The 14,375-nt window shown below is 39.2% G+C and overlaps 1 protein-coding gene across 3 annotated transcripts in view; it reads left to right on the forward strand.

Annotated features, from left to right (window-relative positions):
- Positions 1 to 14,375, forward strand: part of USP34 (ubiquitin specific peptidase 34) — a 295,723-nt gene that overhangs the window by 100,531 nt on the left and 180,817 nt on the right. For all 3 annotated transcript variants that reach the window (XM_055242296.2, XM_063617918.1, XM_063617917.1), the window contains exons 9-10: positions 7,484 to 7,565; positions 7,650 to 7,742. In XM_055242296.2, coding sequence (XP_055098271.1) covers positions 7,484 to 7,565; positions 7,650 to 7,742 — 175 coding nt within the window. The remainder of the gene's footprint in view (positions 1 to 7,483; positions 7,566 to 7,649; positions 7,743 to 14,375) is intronic.

Consider the following 14,375-nt stretch of genomic DNA (forward strand, 5'->3'; position numbering starts at 1 on the left):
AGGCTGCTGTAACAAAGTACCATAGATTGGATGACTTATAAACAACAGAAATTTATTTCCCATAGTTCTGGAGGCTGGAAGTCCAAGATCAGGTTGTTGCCAGCATCGTCAAGTTCTGGTGGGGTCCTTCTGGACTGTAGATGGCCATTTTCTTTTATTTTCGCGTGGTGGGAAGAGGCAGAGAGGTCTCTGAGGTCCCTTTTATTAGGCCACTAATCCCATTCATGAAGGCTCCACCCTCATGACCTTATTATCTCCTAAAGGCCACATTTCCAATAACATCACATTGGGAGTTAAAAAAGTAGTTTTTATAGCTTAAACTTCTTTGGTTCTGAGAAATATATGTGTTCCATTTAATTGTTCATCTAGTATAGAAATCAGTTTTTAAAATCTCAAACAGTAGGATAGAATATCTTATCTTCTCCTGGAACAGAGTTGGATTGGTTTGTTAGAAAATTCTTAATTATACATGTGAGTCATACTTTAGTGTAACTTGATCTTACTACTGCTCTAAGGCGCTAATCCCAGTTGAACCTGGGTCTTCATGAATTTGGAAACCAGAGACTGTCTCTTGACTCTTTTTTCCCTTCAGACTAGGGAGTTGTTATTCTCCCAGTTGTTCTTCATATGGTATGGTTTTTGGATTTATCACTATATGAGTTATTCATCTCTGGAAATATTCTTTGTCAGTGGTCCCCTTAAAATGTGTTGCCTAGAATTTTTCATTGCTTTATAAATTCTGGATTATATTAGAAGTGTTATTTCACACTGTCAAGACATTATGTAGACGATATCCAGTGTATTTATAAAGCTACAGCTCTGTGCCAGGCACAGTGGCTCACGCCTGTATCCTAGCACTTTGGGAGGCTGAGGCAGGCAGATCACTTGAGGCCAGGAGTTCAAGACCAGCCTGGCCAACATGGTGAAATTCCATCTCTACTATAAATACAAAAATTAGGTGTGGTGGCGCATGCCTGTGATTCCAGCTATTTGGGTGGCTGAGGCACGAGAATCACTTAAACCCGGAGACAGAGATTGCAGTGACCCGAGATCGTGCCATTTTCACTCCATCCTGGGCGACAGAGCGAGAGTCTGTCTCAGAAGAAAACCAAAACAAACAAAACAAACCTACAGCTCTGGATTTTCATTTTCATCCTGTGTCCTCTCACCCCTCCACCTCCGCAAGACCGCTTAAAGAGAACCTTATATAATTGCTAATGTGATATTCATACTCCTCTCATCCCCTGTGAAAAGGATAAAAATTTGGAATGTTCACTGCAGTAATAACACATTCAGGCTAGGTGTTGTGTGAAAACAGTGAATACGGGAATAAGAAGGAATTCCAATAACAAATGCAAGGAATATACATCCTAAAGACATGTTTAAGAGAATAGGGAGGAGAACAAAAGTATTGAGGACTGGTGGTAGAGAGTTCAAGATGGGAAGGGAGTGTGTATACAGTGTGAGAAAATTGGAGTAAAGAGAAAAAGCATGTGATAAATATTGTTGGCGGCTGTGAATTGGGTGTTTTTTTTGTTGTTGTTTTTTGTTTTTGAGACAGAGTCTCGCAGGCTCACTGCAGTCTCCGCCCCCCGGGCTTCACGCCATTCTCCTGCCTCAGCCTCTCGAGTAGCTGGGACTACAGGCACCCGCCATCTCGCCTGGCTAATTTTTTGTATTTTTAGTAGAGATGGGGTTTCACTGTGTTAGCCAGGATGGTCTCGATCTCCTGACCTCGTGATTCGGCCACCTCGGCCTCCCAAAGTGCTGGGATTACAGGGGTGAGCCACCGCGCCCGGCCGATTTGGGTGTTTTTAAGCAGTTTTATTAACATATAAATACTATGCATATAAAATTCACTTTTTAAAATATACAAGTCAATGCATTTTTTTTTTTTTTTGAGACGGAGTCTTGCTCTCTCACCCAGGCTGGAGTGCAGTGGCGCGGTCTCGGCTCACTGCAAGCTCCACCTCCCGGGTTCACGCCATTCTCCTGCCTCAGCCTCTCCGAGTAGCTGGGACTACAGGCGCCCGCCACCACGCCCGGCTAATTTTTTGTATTTTTGGTAGAGACGGGGTTTCACCGTGGTCTCGATCTCCTGACCTCGTGATCCGCCCACCTCGGCCTCCCAAAGTGCTGGGATTACAAGCGTGAGCCACCGCGCCCGGCCAAGGTCAATGAATTTTATAATAGTAAATTTTTAGAGTTGTGCAGCTGTCACCACAGTCCAATTCTAGAACATTTCCATCACTTAAAAAAGATGTCTTTTGCCCATTTGTAGCCAGTACCTATTATTTCCAGCCTCACTAATCTACTTTCTGTCTCTGTAGATTTACCCATTTTGGGATATTTCATTTAAAAGGAATCAAATTATAGTAGTCTTTTTCTTCTGGCTTCTTTTCACTTAGTATACTCTTGTTCATTTGTTTGAGGTTCATTGAGATTGTAGTTTGTCTCTGTACTTTATTCCTTTTTATTGCTTAATAGTATCACATTGCTTAGATATACCACACTTGATCAATTACCAGTTGATGGATACTTGGTTTGTTTCTACTTTTTGTTTGTTTGTTTGAGACAGAGTCTTGCTCTGTCGCCCAGGCTGGAGTGCAGTGGCGCGATCTTGGCTCACTGCAAGCTCTGCCTCCTGGGTTCACACCATTCTCCTGCCTCAGCCTCCTGAGTAGTTGGGACTACAGGCAGCCACCACCACTTCCGGCTAATTTTTTGTATTTTTAGTAGAGACGGGGTTTCACCATGTTAGCCAGGATGGACTCCATCTACTGACCTCATGATCCCCCTGCCTTGGCCTCCCAAAGTGCTGGGATTACAGGCGTGAGCCACTGCGCCCGGCCTGTTTCTACTTTTTGATTAGTATAAATAATGCCATTATAAACATTTATGTAAAGTCCTTTTGTGATCATGTATTTTCATTTTTCATAGTAGATACTTAGGATTAGAATTGTTGCTTATATGATTAGTTTAACTTACATAGGAGCTGTCAAACTGTTTTCCAGTATACCTGCATTATTTTACACCCCCAGTAGCATTGTAGGAGGTTTCCAGTTTCTCCCCATTCTTGCCAGCAGTTCTTATTATCTAGATTTATTATTGCCACTTAGGGAGTATAAAGTAGCATTTCATCATGGTTTTAATTTGCATTTCCCTACTTTTTAATGATATAAAACACCTTTTTACGTGGTTATTTGCCATAATGTTTCTTCGTTCACAATATTGCCCAGTTTTTAATTGGATTCTTGGTTGTGTTTTATGGCTTAATGTGGTCTGTACTACAGACTGTTCTGTGTGTGCCTAAGAAGACTGTACATTCTGCTGTTGTCATATAGGGTGTTCTATAGATGTCTATTAGGTCAAATTGGTTTGTAGTGTTGTTGTCTGTCTCCTATATTCTTGTTGCATTTTCTGCCTAGTTCTTCTCTGTTATTGAAAGTAGGAGACCAAGTGCAGTGGCTCATGCCTGTAATCCCAGCACTTTGGGAGGCCGAGGCTGGTGGATCACCTGAGGTCAGGAGTTCAAGACCAGCCTGGGCAACATGGCGAAACCCCGTCTCTACTAAAAATAAAAAAATTAGCTGGGCCTGGTCGTGAATCACTTGAACCTGAGAGGTGGAGTTTGCAGTGAGCCGAGGTTGCGCCACTGCACTTCGGCCTGGGCAACAGAGCAAGAGTCTCTCAAAAAAAAAAAAAAAAAAGTATTGAAGTCTCCAAATACATTTGATCCTGAGTGTTTGCAGATTTGGTCATCTCTGTATGAGCTCTGAAGCAAGATGACAGAGTGCCATCTTGTTTGACTTTAGCTAGGAATGTGCATATTGGAAAATTCTAATCTTTCAGTGCTATGTGCATGTCTGTGAGTGCCTATGAAAATGCCACAAGTATTGATTTTGGAGTTACAAATAAATTGCAGCAAATGGATGAATTCACAAATATAGAAACCATGGAAGAGAAGAAAAAATATTTTTCTTCACAAATACGGAATGTGGAGATGGAGGTGCTGAGGGGCAGTGTGGTGGAGTGTAAGAAGCTCTGGTGCCACTTGGATGGCGTTTGAATCCCAACCCTAGCACTTGTTTAGGCACAGGGGTTGGCCTCAGGCAAGGCGTCTAAACACTTCTGAACCTCATTTTCTCCCTCTTTCTCTTTTTTTTCCCCCTGAGATGGACTTTCGCTCTGTTGCCCAGGCTGGAGTGCAATGGCGTGATCTCAGCTCACTGCAAACTCTGTCTCCTGGCGTCAAGCGATTGTGCTGCCTCAGCCTCCTGAGTAACTGGGATTACAGGCGCCTGCCACCACCACGCCTGGCTAATTTTTGTATTTTTCATTAGAGACAGGGTTTCACCATGTTGGTCAGGCTGGTGTTAAGCTCCTGACCTCGAGCAGTCCACCCGCCTTGGCCTCCCAAAGTGCTGGGATTACAGGTGTGAGCCACCATATTTGGCCACGCCATTTTCTCTTTTGTAAAATAGAGAAAATAGAGTCAATCAGTATGAGAGGTTTTTCAGATTCAGGATCTGTGTATGATATCTATATTATGTACATATTTCCTGTAGGGCAAAGGGTTCATTATTAGCTAATTCAGTGTTTGCGGTGACTCTGTAGAATATAACTAATGCGAGTAATAAGAATCAGCTGTATTGTTGAATTGTCGGTTTCTCCTTTTAATTCTGTCATCAGTTTTTGCTTCATGTATTTCAGGAATTCTTTTGTTAGGTCCATATGTATTCCTGATAACTTGATCCTTTTTTTCATTTTAAATGTCTGTCTTTGTCTCTTTCAGACATGTTTTGGCTTAGTCTATTTTATTTGATATTGGTATAACCACTGAACCTTTCTTAAGCTTATTGTTGGCATGGCTTATCTTTTTCCATTCTTTTATTTTCAGTCTGCTTGTTTTGAAGCTAAAATATGTCTTGGGGGTAGCATATAGTTGGATCTTTAAAAAAAAAATCTAGTCACATAATCTCTGCCTTGATTAGAGTTCTTAATTCACTAATAATTTTATATAGCTTGTTTTACATCTGTCATTTTGCTGTTGGTTTTCTGTGTATCTCATATGTTGTTTCTCTATTTCTCCTTTACTATTTTTGTAGTATATATGTAGATTCTACTGTGTCATTTTAATTCCATTGATTTAAAAATATCTTAATTTTCTTAGTGGTTTTATGGGTTAAATATGCATTTAACTTCTTGACATTCATACTGATTTAACTCTAATAAAATAAGATAAAAAACATTGTTCCTACGTAGCTCCATTACTGTTTGGGATAAGAAGTTAGCTATTAGTCTTATTCTGGTTCCCTTGTGTATGCTTAGTTGTTTTTCTCTTACTCCTTTAAATCATTTGACTACAATATGTGTAGATGTGGAGTTCTTTGTGTTTATCCTGGAGTTTGTTCTACTTCTTGGATGTGTAGATGAATGTGTTTCATCAACTTTGGGAAGTTTGGGGTATTCAGATATTTTTTCTGGCACCTCTTACCACTTTGACCCCTATTGCATGTATGTTTTCAGACCTCCGAATAGTGGTTATTAATGGTACTGTCCAATTTTATAGTTGCATTGTTATTACAAAAGTCCCTGGGTCTCCCCTTTAAATATTTGAGACAGTGTCTTGCTGTGTTGCCCAAGCTGGAGTGCAGCAACAGCATGATTATGTATTACTACAGCTCTGACCTGTACTCAAATGATCCTCCCACCTCAACCTCCTTAGTAACTGAGACCACAGGCATGAGCCACCATGCCTGGCGGAAATAGGCTTTTATTACGTTGCCCAGCCTGGCCTGGAACTCCTAAGCTCAAGCAGTGTCGTCCCCCCCCCCCCCCCCCCCCCCCCCAACCGACCTCAGTCTTCCAAAGTGCTAGGATTACAGGCGTGAACCACAGCACCAGCCTGGGTCTTCTGTTAATGTCCTTTAATAGACTTAAATAATAGTGGGATTTTTTTATAAATTAATTTTGTTTCTTGAACTATTATGTAAATCAGAGAGTTGAATCTTATGGATCATAACTTCAGTAGGGCTTAATGACGGGGATACATTCTGAGAAATGCATCACGAGGTGACGTCATTGTACTAAGTTACACAAACCTAGGTGGTATAACCTGTTGCTGCTTGACTCCAAGCCTGTACAGCATCTTACTGTACTTAATTCTGTGGGCATTTGTAACACTTTGTAAGTATTTGTGTATCTAAACATATCTAACTGTAGAAAAAATAATGTAAAAAACCTGCAAAAAAGATAAAATAGGGTATTGCCTGTATAGGATGCTTACCAAGAATGGAGCTTGCAGGACTGGAAGTTGCTCTGGTTGAGTTGGTGAGTGAGCACTGAGCAGATGTGAAGGCCTAGGATGTGACTCTACACTACTGTAGACTTTGTAAGCACTGTACACTTAGGCTACACAAATTATTTAAAAATTTTTTTCTTCAGTATTAAATTAACCTTAGCTTACTCTAACTTTTAATTTTATAAACAAAATTTTTTAACGTTTTGACTCTTAAAATAACATTTAAAACAAAAACACATATGACTGTACAAAAGTATTTTTTCTTTATATCCTTATTCTGTAAGCTTTTTTCTTTTCTTTTCTTTTTTTTTTTTTTACTTTTTAGTAATACACATGGAGCTGTCATCTCCCATACTGACAGTGCCTTTTTTTTTTAAAAAAACTAGAAAGAGTATCCTTTAAAGATAAAAAGTATAGTAAATACATAAACCAGCAACAGTCATTTATTAAGTATTATATACTGTATATACATGCTATACTTTTATATGACTGGCAGTGCAGTAGATTTGTTTACATCAGCATCACCACAAACCTGTGAGTAATGCATTGGTCTATGACATGGTGGCCACAGTGACATTAGGTCATAGGAATCGTTCAGGTCAATTTTAATCTTATGGGACCACTGTTGTATATTTGGTCCATCCTTTGGTCTGCCATTGGCCAAATCATTATGCAGTACATGACTGTCTGTTACTTCACTTTTCGTCTATTGAATCTTCAATAGTATCAGCCAGGAGACTTACAGTTTGGCTTGAGGATAATTCTTTTGTTGTTCATCCTTTTGGTAACCTATTTTCCTGATATTATCTCATTATAAAGGGCAGACTGGGAAACCTTTCCTGAGTGCTTCAATACACACTATGGAAATTAAAAAGTGGGAAGGCAAAGACCTCGAGTAGGATAATACATCACTAAATCAGTGTTACACTTGTGTACTTGGTGTTACTCATTATCTTTTCAGTTATTTGTTGCTTGTTTATAAACTCAGGGAATTTGAATTTATAAATTCAGCATCATATTTCATTCTAGTTATGCTTTGTAGTATTCTATAAAACTGATTGTATCTAATTCTTTGTAATTCCTATGGGAACAAATTTAGGTTTTCAACTGAGTCTACCTTTTAGAAATGAGAAAAGATGACAATTTTTTTAATGTACTATTTTTATTGCTTGACTTTAGGTCCATTGCAAAAGAACTTGCAGACTGGCTTATTAGCAACAATGTGGTGGAGCATATATTTGGACCAAATTTACATATTGAGGTTTGTGTATGATTACGTGACTTCTCTGTTCTATTGATAGAGAATAATATTTTTAAAAATTGATATTAAGTTTTTCTTTTCCAGATTATCAAACAGTGCCAAGTGATTTTGAATTTTTTGGCAGCAGAAGGGCGGCTGAGTACTCAACATATTGACTGTATTTGGGCTGCAGCACAGGTAATATTAACAGCTTACATTTATTGAGTGCTTTGCTTATCATATGTTCTAAGTGCTTTTCTCTGAGGTAAATTCTATTATCCTGTTTTATAGCTAAGGAGATCAAGACTTGGACAAGCTGGGACTGAAATCTGGCTTCCAAGTCCATGTCTTACTATGTTACTGGTAGAATGGAAGGAAATCAGAGTCAGTCAGTTGGAGCTTCTTCATAAAACCATCCTGGTTTAATAAAGAGACATTTTCCTGTTTTTCTCGTTTATACAGTCTACCCTTCTATCCTGAATTATTGTATTGGTATGTTTCTTGTCTGTTGTACTGTTTTTTTTTTTTTTTTTTAATTTTTTAAGTAGGCATATATCCACATGATTCAAAATTCTAAAAGTAAATATAAAAAATATATTACATGTTTTTCCTTTCTGCCCCATCTCTCAGGCATGCAGTTCTTATCCTCTCAGGTATATCAGATTTTTTTGTATAAATAGCGAACTGTATACATTTTTCTTCCTCTTTCTTTTTCACAAATGTAGCATACCAACCAGACGTGGCTTTGGCTTTTTTTTTTTTTTTTCCTTAATTTGTTCTGGAGATTTCTCATCAATATATGAAGTGCTTTTTGTCTTCTTGTAAGACTGTATAGTGTTTAATTATTTTTTCCCCTAGTCTTTTTTTTTTTTTTTTTTTTTGAGGCGGAGTCTTGCTTTGTAGCCCAGGCTGGAATGCCATGGCGCAGTCTTGGCTTACTGCAACCTCCGCCTCCCTGGTTCAAGTGATTCTCCTTCCTCAGCCTCCTGAAAGCTAGGACTACAGGTACGCGCCACCACGCCCAGCTAATTTTTGTATTTTTAGTAGAGATAGGGTTTCACCATGTTGGTCAGGCTGGTCTTGAACTCCTGACCTCGTGATCCACCCACTTTAGCCTCCCAGTGCGCTGGGATTACAGGCATGAGCCACCACTGTCGGCCTCCCGAGTCTTTTCTGTTACAAACAATGCTGTAATTAACTTCTAACATGTTCATTTCATCCTTGTGTAAAACTTTTGTGTAGCTATGATAAATTCTCACTTACAAGTAGAATTACTAGGTTAAAGAATATGTGTGGTTTGCTTGTGGTAGATACTGGTATGGCAGTTTCACTTTCCCCTTAATTTCTTCAGCACATTAAATTTCATATCTTTGCCAACCTGATGGGTGAAAAGTGATATCATGGGTATTTTAAATTTGCGTTTCTTTTATTACGAGTGAGTTTGCAAATCTTGTGTTTAAGAGCCATTTTGTTGCTTTTTCTGGAATTGTTCATATTTTTTGCTATTTATCAATTGTTTTTCTTATTTTTTAATTTGTAGGAGCTCTTTATGTGTCACTGAAGTTGATCTTTTGTTTGTGATTACAACTTATTACTGTATCCTGGTTTGATGCCTTTTGCTTTGCTTAAGGTGGTTTTTACTGTTCAGTTTCATATTTGTGGTTGTAGTTTTTATGGTCTGTGGATTTCGTATCTTGGTTTGAAATGCCTTCTCCATTCACAACATTATAAGAGAATTCTCCTTTAGTTTCTTCCTATGCATTTTGTATTGCAATTATATATCTTAATCTTTGATCCAGCTGGGATTTATGTTGGCTTAAAGTGTTATGTATGTGTCCAACTTTCCTCCCTTTTTTGTTGTGCAGTTTTTCCAATTCCATTTGTTTACTAACTCTTCTTTCTGACTTGAGATACCAATTTTGTCTTGACTGGATCATTTTTTGAACTCTCTAGACTGACCTATTTGTGTGTATAATTATGATCTATACCAGGGATTGGTAAACTTACAGTCTGTGGGCCAGCTATCTGTTTTTGGAAATTTTTGCTACACAGACGTGCCCATTCTTCTTTTTTTTTTTTGAGGTGGAGTCTTGCTGTGTCGCCCAGGCTGGAGTGCAGTGGCGCGATCTTGGCTCACTGCAACCTCTGCCTCCCGTGTTCAAGGGATTCTCCTGCCTCAGCCTCCTGAGTAGCTGGGATTATAGGCATGTGCCACCACGCCCAGCTAATTTTTGTATTTTTGGTAGAGACGGGGTTTCACCATGTTGGCCAGGATGATCTCAATCTCTTAACCTCATAATCCTTCCGCCTTGGCCTCCCAAAGTGCTCGTATTACAGGCGTGAGCCAATGTGCCCGGCCTGACGTGCCCATTCTTTTACATATTGTCCATGGTGGCTTCCATAGCACAACAGCAGAGTTCAGTAATCATAACAGAGACCCTGTCACCCATAATCCTAAAATATTTACTTTCCGGTCCTTTAAGAACATGTTCATTGAGTTTATACTAATTTTTTTCTTTATTTTTACTTGCATCTTTGTAATATTTTTAAATGCCTGAGACGACTAGTCCTTCCTCATTATTGTTATAACTTTTGTGTCTTATTTCTTCATATGAATTTTAGCATTGACGTAAAATATTTTCATTGTGTTAATGATGATTAATTTGAGAGCTGAAGTTCTGTCTTCCTGTCCAAAGTATGATACTCTTTTTCTTTTTTCTTTTGCATTATTCACAGTCTCAGTTATTTGTATATAGATTTTTATTTCGTGCTATGCTTAATCTAAGGAATTTGTTTTTTATTGCTATTATAAATTGTGATTTCTTCAATTATATTTCTTCCATTATGTTGCTATTTCTTTTATTATATTTAGTGATGGAGATATAGAGATATATATAAAATTAAAATATTTTTCATTACTAATGATTGTGTGCCTTGAGCCTTCACTGAATTCTTAGGTTGGTTGTGGTAGATTTTCAGTGTATTTTCTTTGACTTCCCGTGTCTAACATTGTGTGCTTGTTTGTTTGAGATGGAGTCTCCAGCCCTCACCTAGGCTGGAGCACAGTGGTGTAATTAGCTCATTGCAGCCTTGAACTTCTAGGCTCAAGTGAGCCTTTCAAGTAGCTGAAACTACAGACATGAGCCAACAGCTGGCAAATTGTGTGTGTGTGTGTGTGTGTGTGTGTGTGTGCGCGCTCATGCTTCTAAACATATTTAAATTATTGTCTTATAAGACGTTGCATACTGCTAGCATGTGAAGTCATAACTATACTTGAGTTAGTGTGGCCACTGCAGTAGCTCTTTCTATATTATGTTTTATAATTTGAATCTTATTCCTTCTTGCCCTTTCAGGAACTGTTACTAGGAGGGATTATTTCTTCTTCTATTACATATTCATATATCTTGTCTGTACTGGATTTTTTATGTTGTGGATCTCTTCATATGCCTTTGCTGTTTGTTCTGTTGCCAAGGCTAGAGTATGGTGGTGGAGTCCTGACTTGCTGCAGCTTCTGCCTCCTGGGCTCAAGTTATTGTCCCACCTCAGCCTCCTACGTAGCTGGGACTACAGATGCACACCACCATGCCTGGCTAATTTTTGTGTTTTTTGCAGAGACGAGGCTTCGCCTTGTTGCCCAGACTGGTCTCGAACTCCTGAGCTCAAGCGATCCTCCTGCCTTGCACTCCCAAAGTGCAGGGATTATAGCTGTGAGCCACCACACCCGGCCAGATTCATATTTCTAAGAGACAACTAGATAAATGTTGTATATACTTTGGAGTTTCATATACTTTTCTAATAGTGCTGTCTCTCAAATGGAACTCTTGTCTGGCAACTTCTCGGGGAATAGTATTGGAGGCATAACTACTTGTACTTTGCTCATTTGTCTCATCAAGCTTTCATTTCAGGTTGTAGGACTCTAAATGAGAGAATGTACAGCGGTACCAGTATCTGTATTTACATGCAATTGCTTTATGTAGTTTTCTCCCCCAGGGAAGATCTCTGGTGGATGGGTTACCTATATGTTGGCTGCCTCTGTTTTTCTGAGTGACGGATGGCTGACAGAAAGAATCATACTTTATAGAAAACTTCATTTAAGTCCTGTCTCCATCTCCATGTCTTCCTTCTGTCCATCAAATCTGTTACTCTGAGCCCAGAATCTTTCTCAGTTATATTGGGAAGATCGTCTCACCTACCTCCTCTGTAGCTTTCTTACAACTTACTCTGAGCTACAATTTTCTTTACCTATTACATTTTAAAAAGGTATTCCCTGTCTGGGCATGGTGGCTCAGGCCTGTAATCCCAGCACTTTGGAGGGCTAATGTGGGCAGATCACAAAGTCAGCAGTTCAAGACCAGCCTGACCAACATGATGAAACCCTATCTCTATTAAAAATACAAAAATTAGCCAGGCATGGGCGGCACATGCCTGTAATCCCAGCTACTCAGGAGCCTGAGGCAGAGGTTGCAGTGAGCTGGGATCACGCCATTGTACCCCAGCCTGGGCAACAGAGTGAGACTCTGTCTCAAAGAAATATATAAATAAATAAATAAATAGGTATTCCCAGTCATTTTAAGCTTTCAGAAATGTGTAAGTTTTGTGTCTGAGGGGAACTTTAATTTTCTTTGTGGATTTGTTCTTTTTATTATAAAGTACAGTAATTTTCTTCTCTAGAGGATGATGAAATTCAACAATTTTCTCCTACTTTCTCATTTTCCACCTCCCAGTTTTTAATGTTACTTGTATTTTATCAAGTATTATAACATTTAGATTATATACTATAACAGTAATTCCCACAGTTGCTTAGTATTATCCTATATTTAGGTATGTGACTGACAAATCCTTTTTCCTCAACTCCTGTTTTTCTCATTCCTTTCTTCCTTACTCCAGAATTAATTGTATTTATTCTTCTTATGGATTTCACAGAGTAGGCTTTTGTTTTTCCTGAAGAGAAGTTTGTGGATGTTATATTCTGGAGTTGTACACACTTGAAATGTCTCTTTTGTTTATCCTTGAAGAAGAGTTTGAGTGAATGTTCTCTTCATTTCCTGCTGGCAAGATTTTTCTCTCATGTGGTTTGTCTTTTTTTAAAGTGTTCATTGATCCCATGAGGGTTTTTGTGTTCTGTTTTGTTCTGAGTTTTTGAAGGCATATATACCTACATACATACATATATACACACACACACACACACACATATTTATAAATAAACACACGTGTGTGTGTGTGTGTGTGTGTGTGTGTGTGTGTATGTATGTATGTATATATGTATTTTGAAATGGAGTCTTGCTGTGTTGGCCAGGCTGGAGTGCAGTGGGGCAATCTCAGCTCACTGCAACCTCTCCCTCGCTGGTTCAAGCAATTCTCCTGCCTCAGCCTCCTGAGTAGCTGGGATTACAGGCACGCACCTCCATGCCTGGCTAATTTTTGTAGTTTTAGTAAGAGACGGGGTTTCACCATGTTGGTCAGGCTGATCTCAAGCTCGTAACCTTGTGATCTGCCTGCCTTGATCTCCCAAATTGCTGGGATTATAGGCATGAGCCACCATGCCTGGCCTATTTATTTATTTACTTATATTTTTAAATTATTTTTTTGAGACAGAGTCTTGCTCTGTTGCCCAGGCTGGGGCGCAGTGGTGCGATCTTGGCTCACTGCAACCTCTGTCTCCCAAGTTCAAGCAGTACTTGTACCTCATTCTCCCGAGTAGCTGGGATTACAGACGTGCACCACCACATCATCTAATTTTTGTATTTTTAATAGCGACGGGGTTTCATCATGTCAACTAGGCTGGTCTCAAACTCCTGACCTCAAGTGATCTGCCTGCCTCGACCTCCCAAAGTGCTGGGGTAATAGACACGAGCCACTGCGCCTGGCCTTGGTTGAAGGCTTTTAATATATATGTACTTTTTCTTGTATTTTCCTTTTATTTTATATTGTCGTAAAATAGATATAAAATTTACCATTTTCACCATTTATATGTGTACGAGTTAGTGGGATTAAAGATATTCATGATGTTGTGTAACTATCACCACTGTCTGTACGCAAAACATTTTCATCATCACCGGTAACAACTTTGTACCTATAAAATACTAAATCTTAATTTCCTTCCTCCTTTCAGCCCCTGGTTTCTTCTATTTTACATTCCTTTTTTGGAGACAGCGTCTTGCTGTGTCACTCGTGCTGGACGCAGCAGTGCGATTACAGCTTACTGCTGCAGCCTCAGAACTCCTGGGCTCAAGTGACCCTCCGGCCTCAGACTCCTGAGTAGCTGGGACTAAAGCACGCCTACCTAATTTTTGTATTTTTTGTAGAGATGGTGTCTTGTTGTATTGCTCAGGCGGGTCTCCAGTGTTTGGGCTCAAGCCATTCACCTGCCTCGGTCTCCCAAAGTGCAGGGATTGTAGGTGTGAGCCACCACACTCAGCCGTTTCACATTCTGTTGTCTTCTGTCTCCATGAGTTTGCCTATTCTAGGTAACTCGTGTAAGTGGAATCATAACATTTGTCCTTCTCTGTGTGGCTTACTTTACTAACATAATGTTTCCAAAGTTATTATTTTATAGGTACAAATTTGTTATTGGTGATGATGAAAATGTTTTGCGTACAGATAGTGGTGATAGTCTATGTCATAGCATACGTTAAAATTTCATTCCTTTTATGACTAATATTCCACTGTATGTATATACTGCATTTTATTCATCCATCAGTGGACATTTGGGTTGTTTCCACCTTTTGGATATTATGAGTAACGCTGCCGTGACCATGGGCTTACAAATATCTGTTCAATTTCCTGCTTTCAGTTATTTTGTATATATAGTCATGCGTTGTATAACCA

The sequence above is a fragment of the Symphalangus syndactylus genome, chromosome 14 (assembly GCF_028878055.3).
Source record: "Symphalangus syndactylus isolate Jambi chromosome 14, NHGRI_mSymSyn1-v2.1_pri, whole genome shotgun sequence".
NCBI lineage: Eukaryota > Metazoa > Chordata > Mammalia > Primates > Hylobatidae > Symphalangus > Symphalangus syndactylus.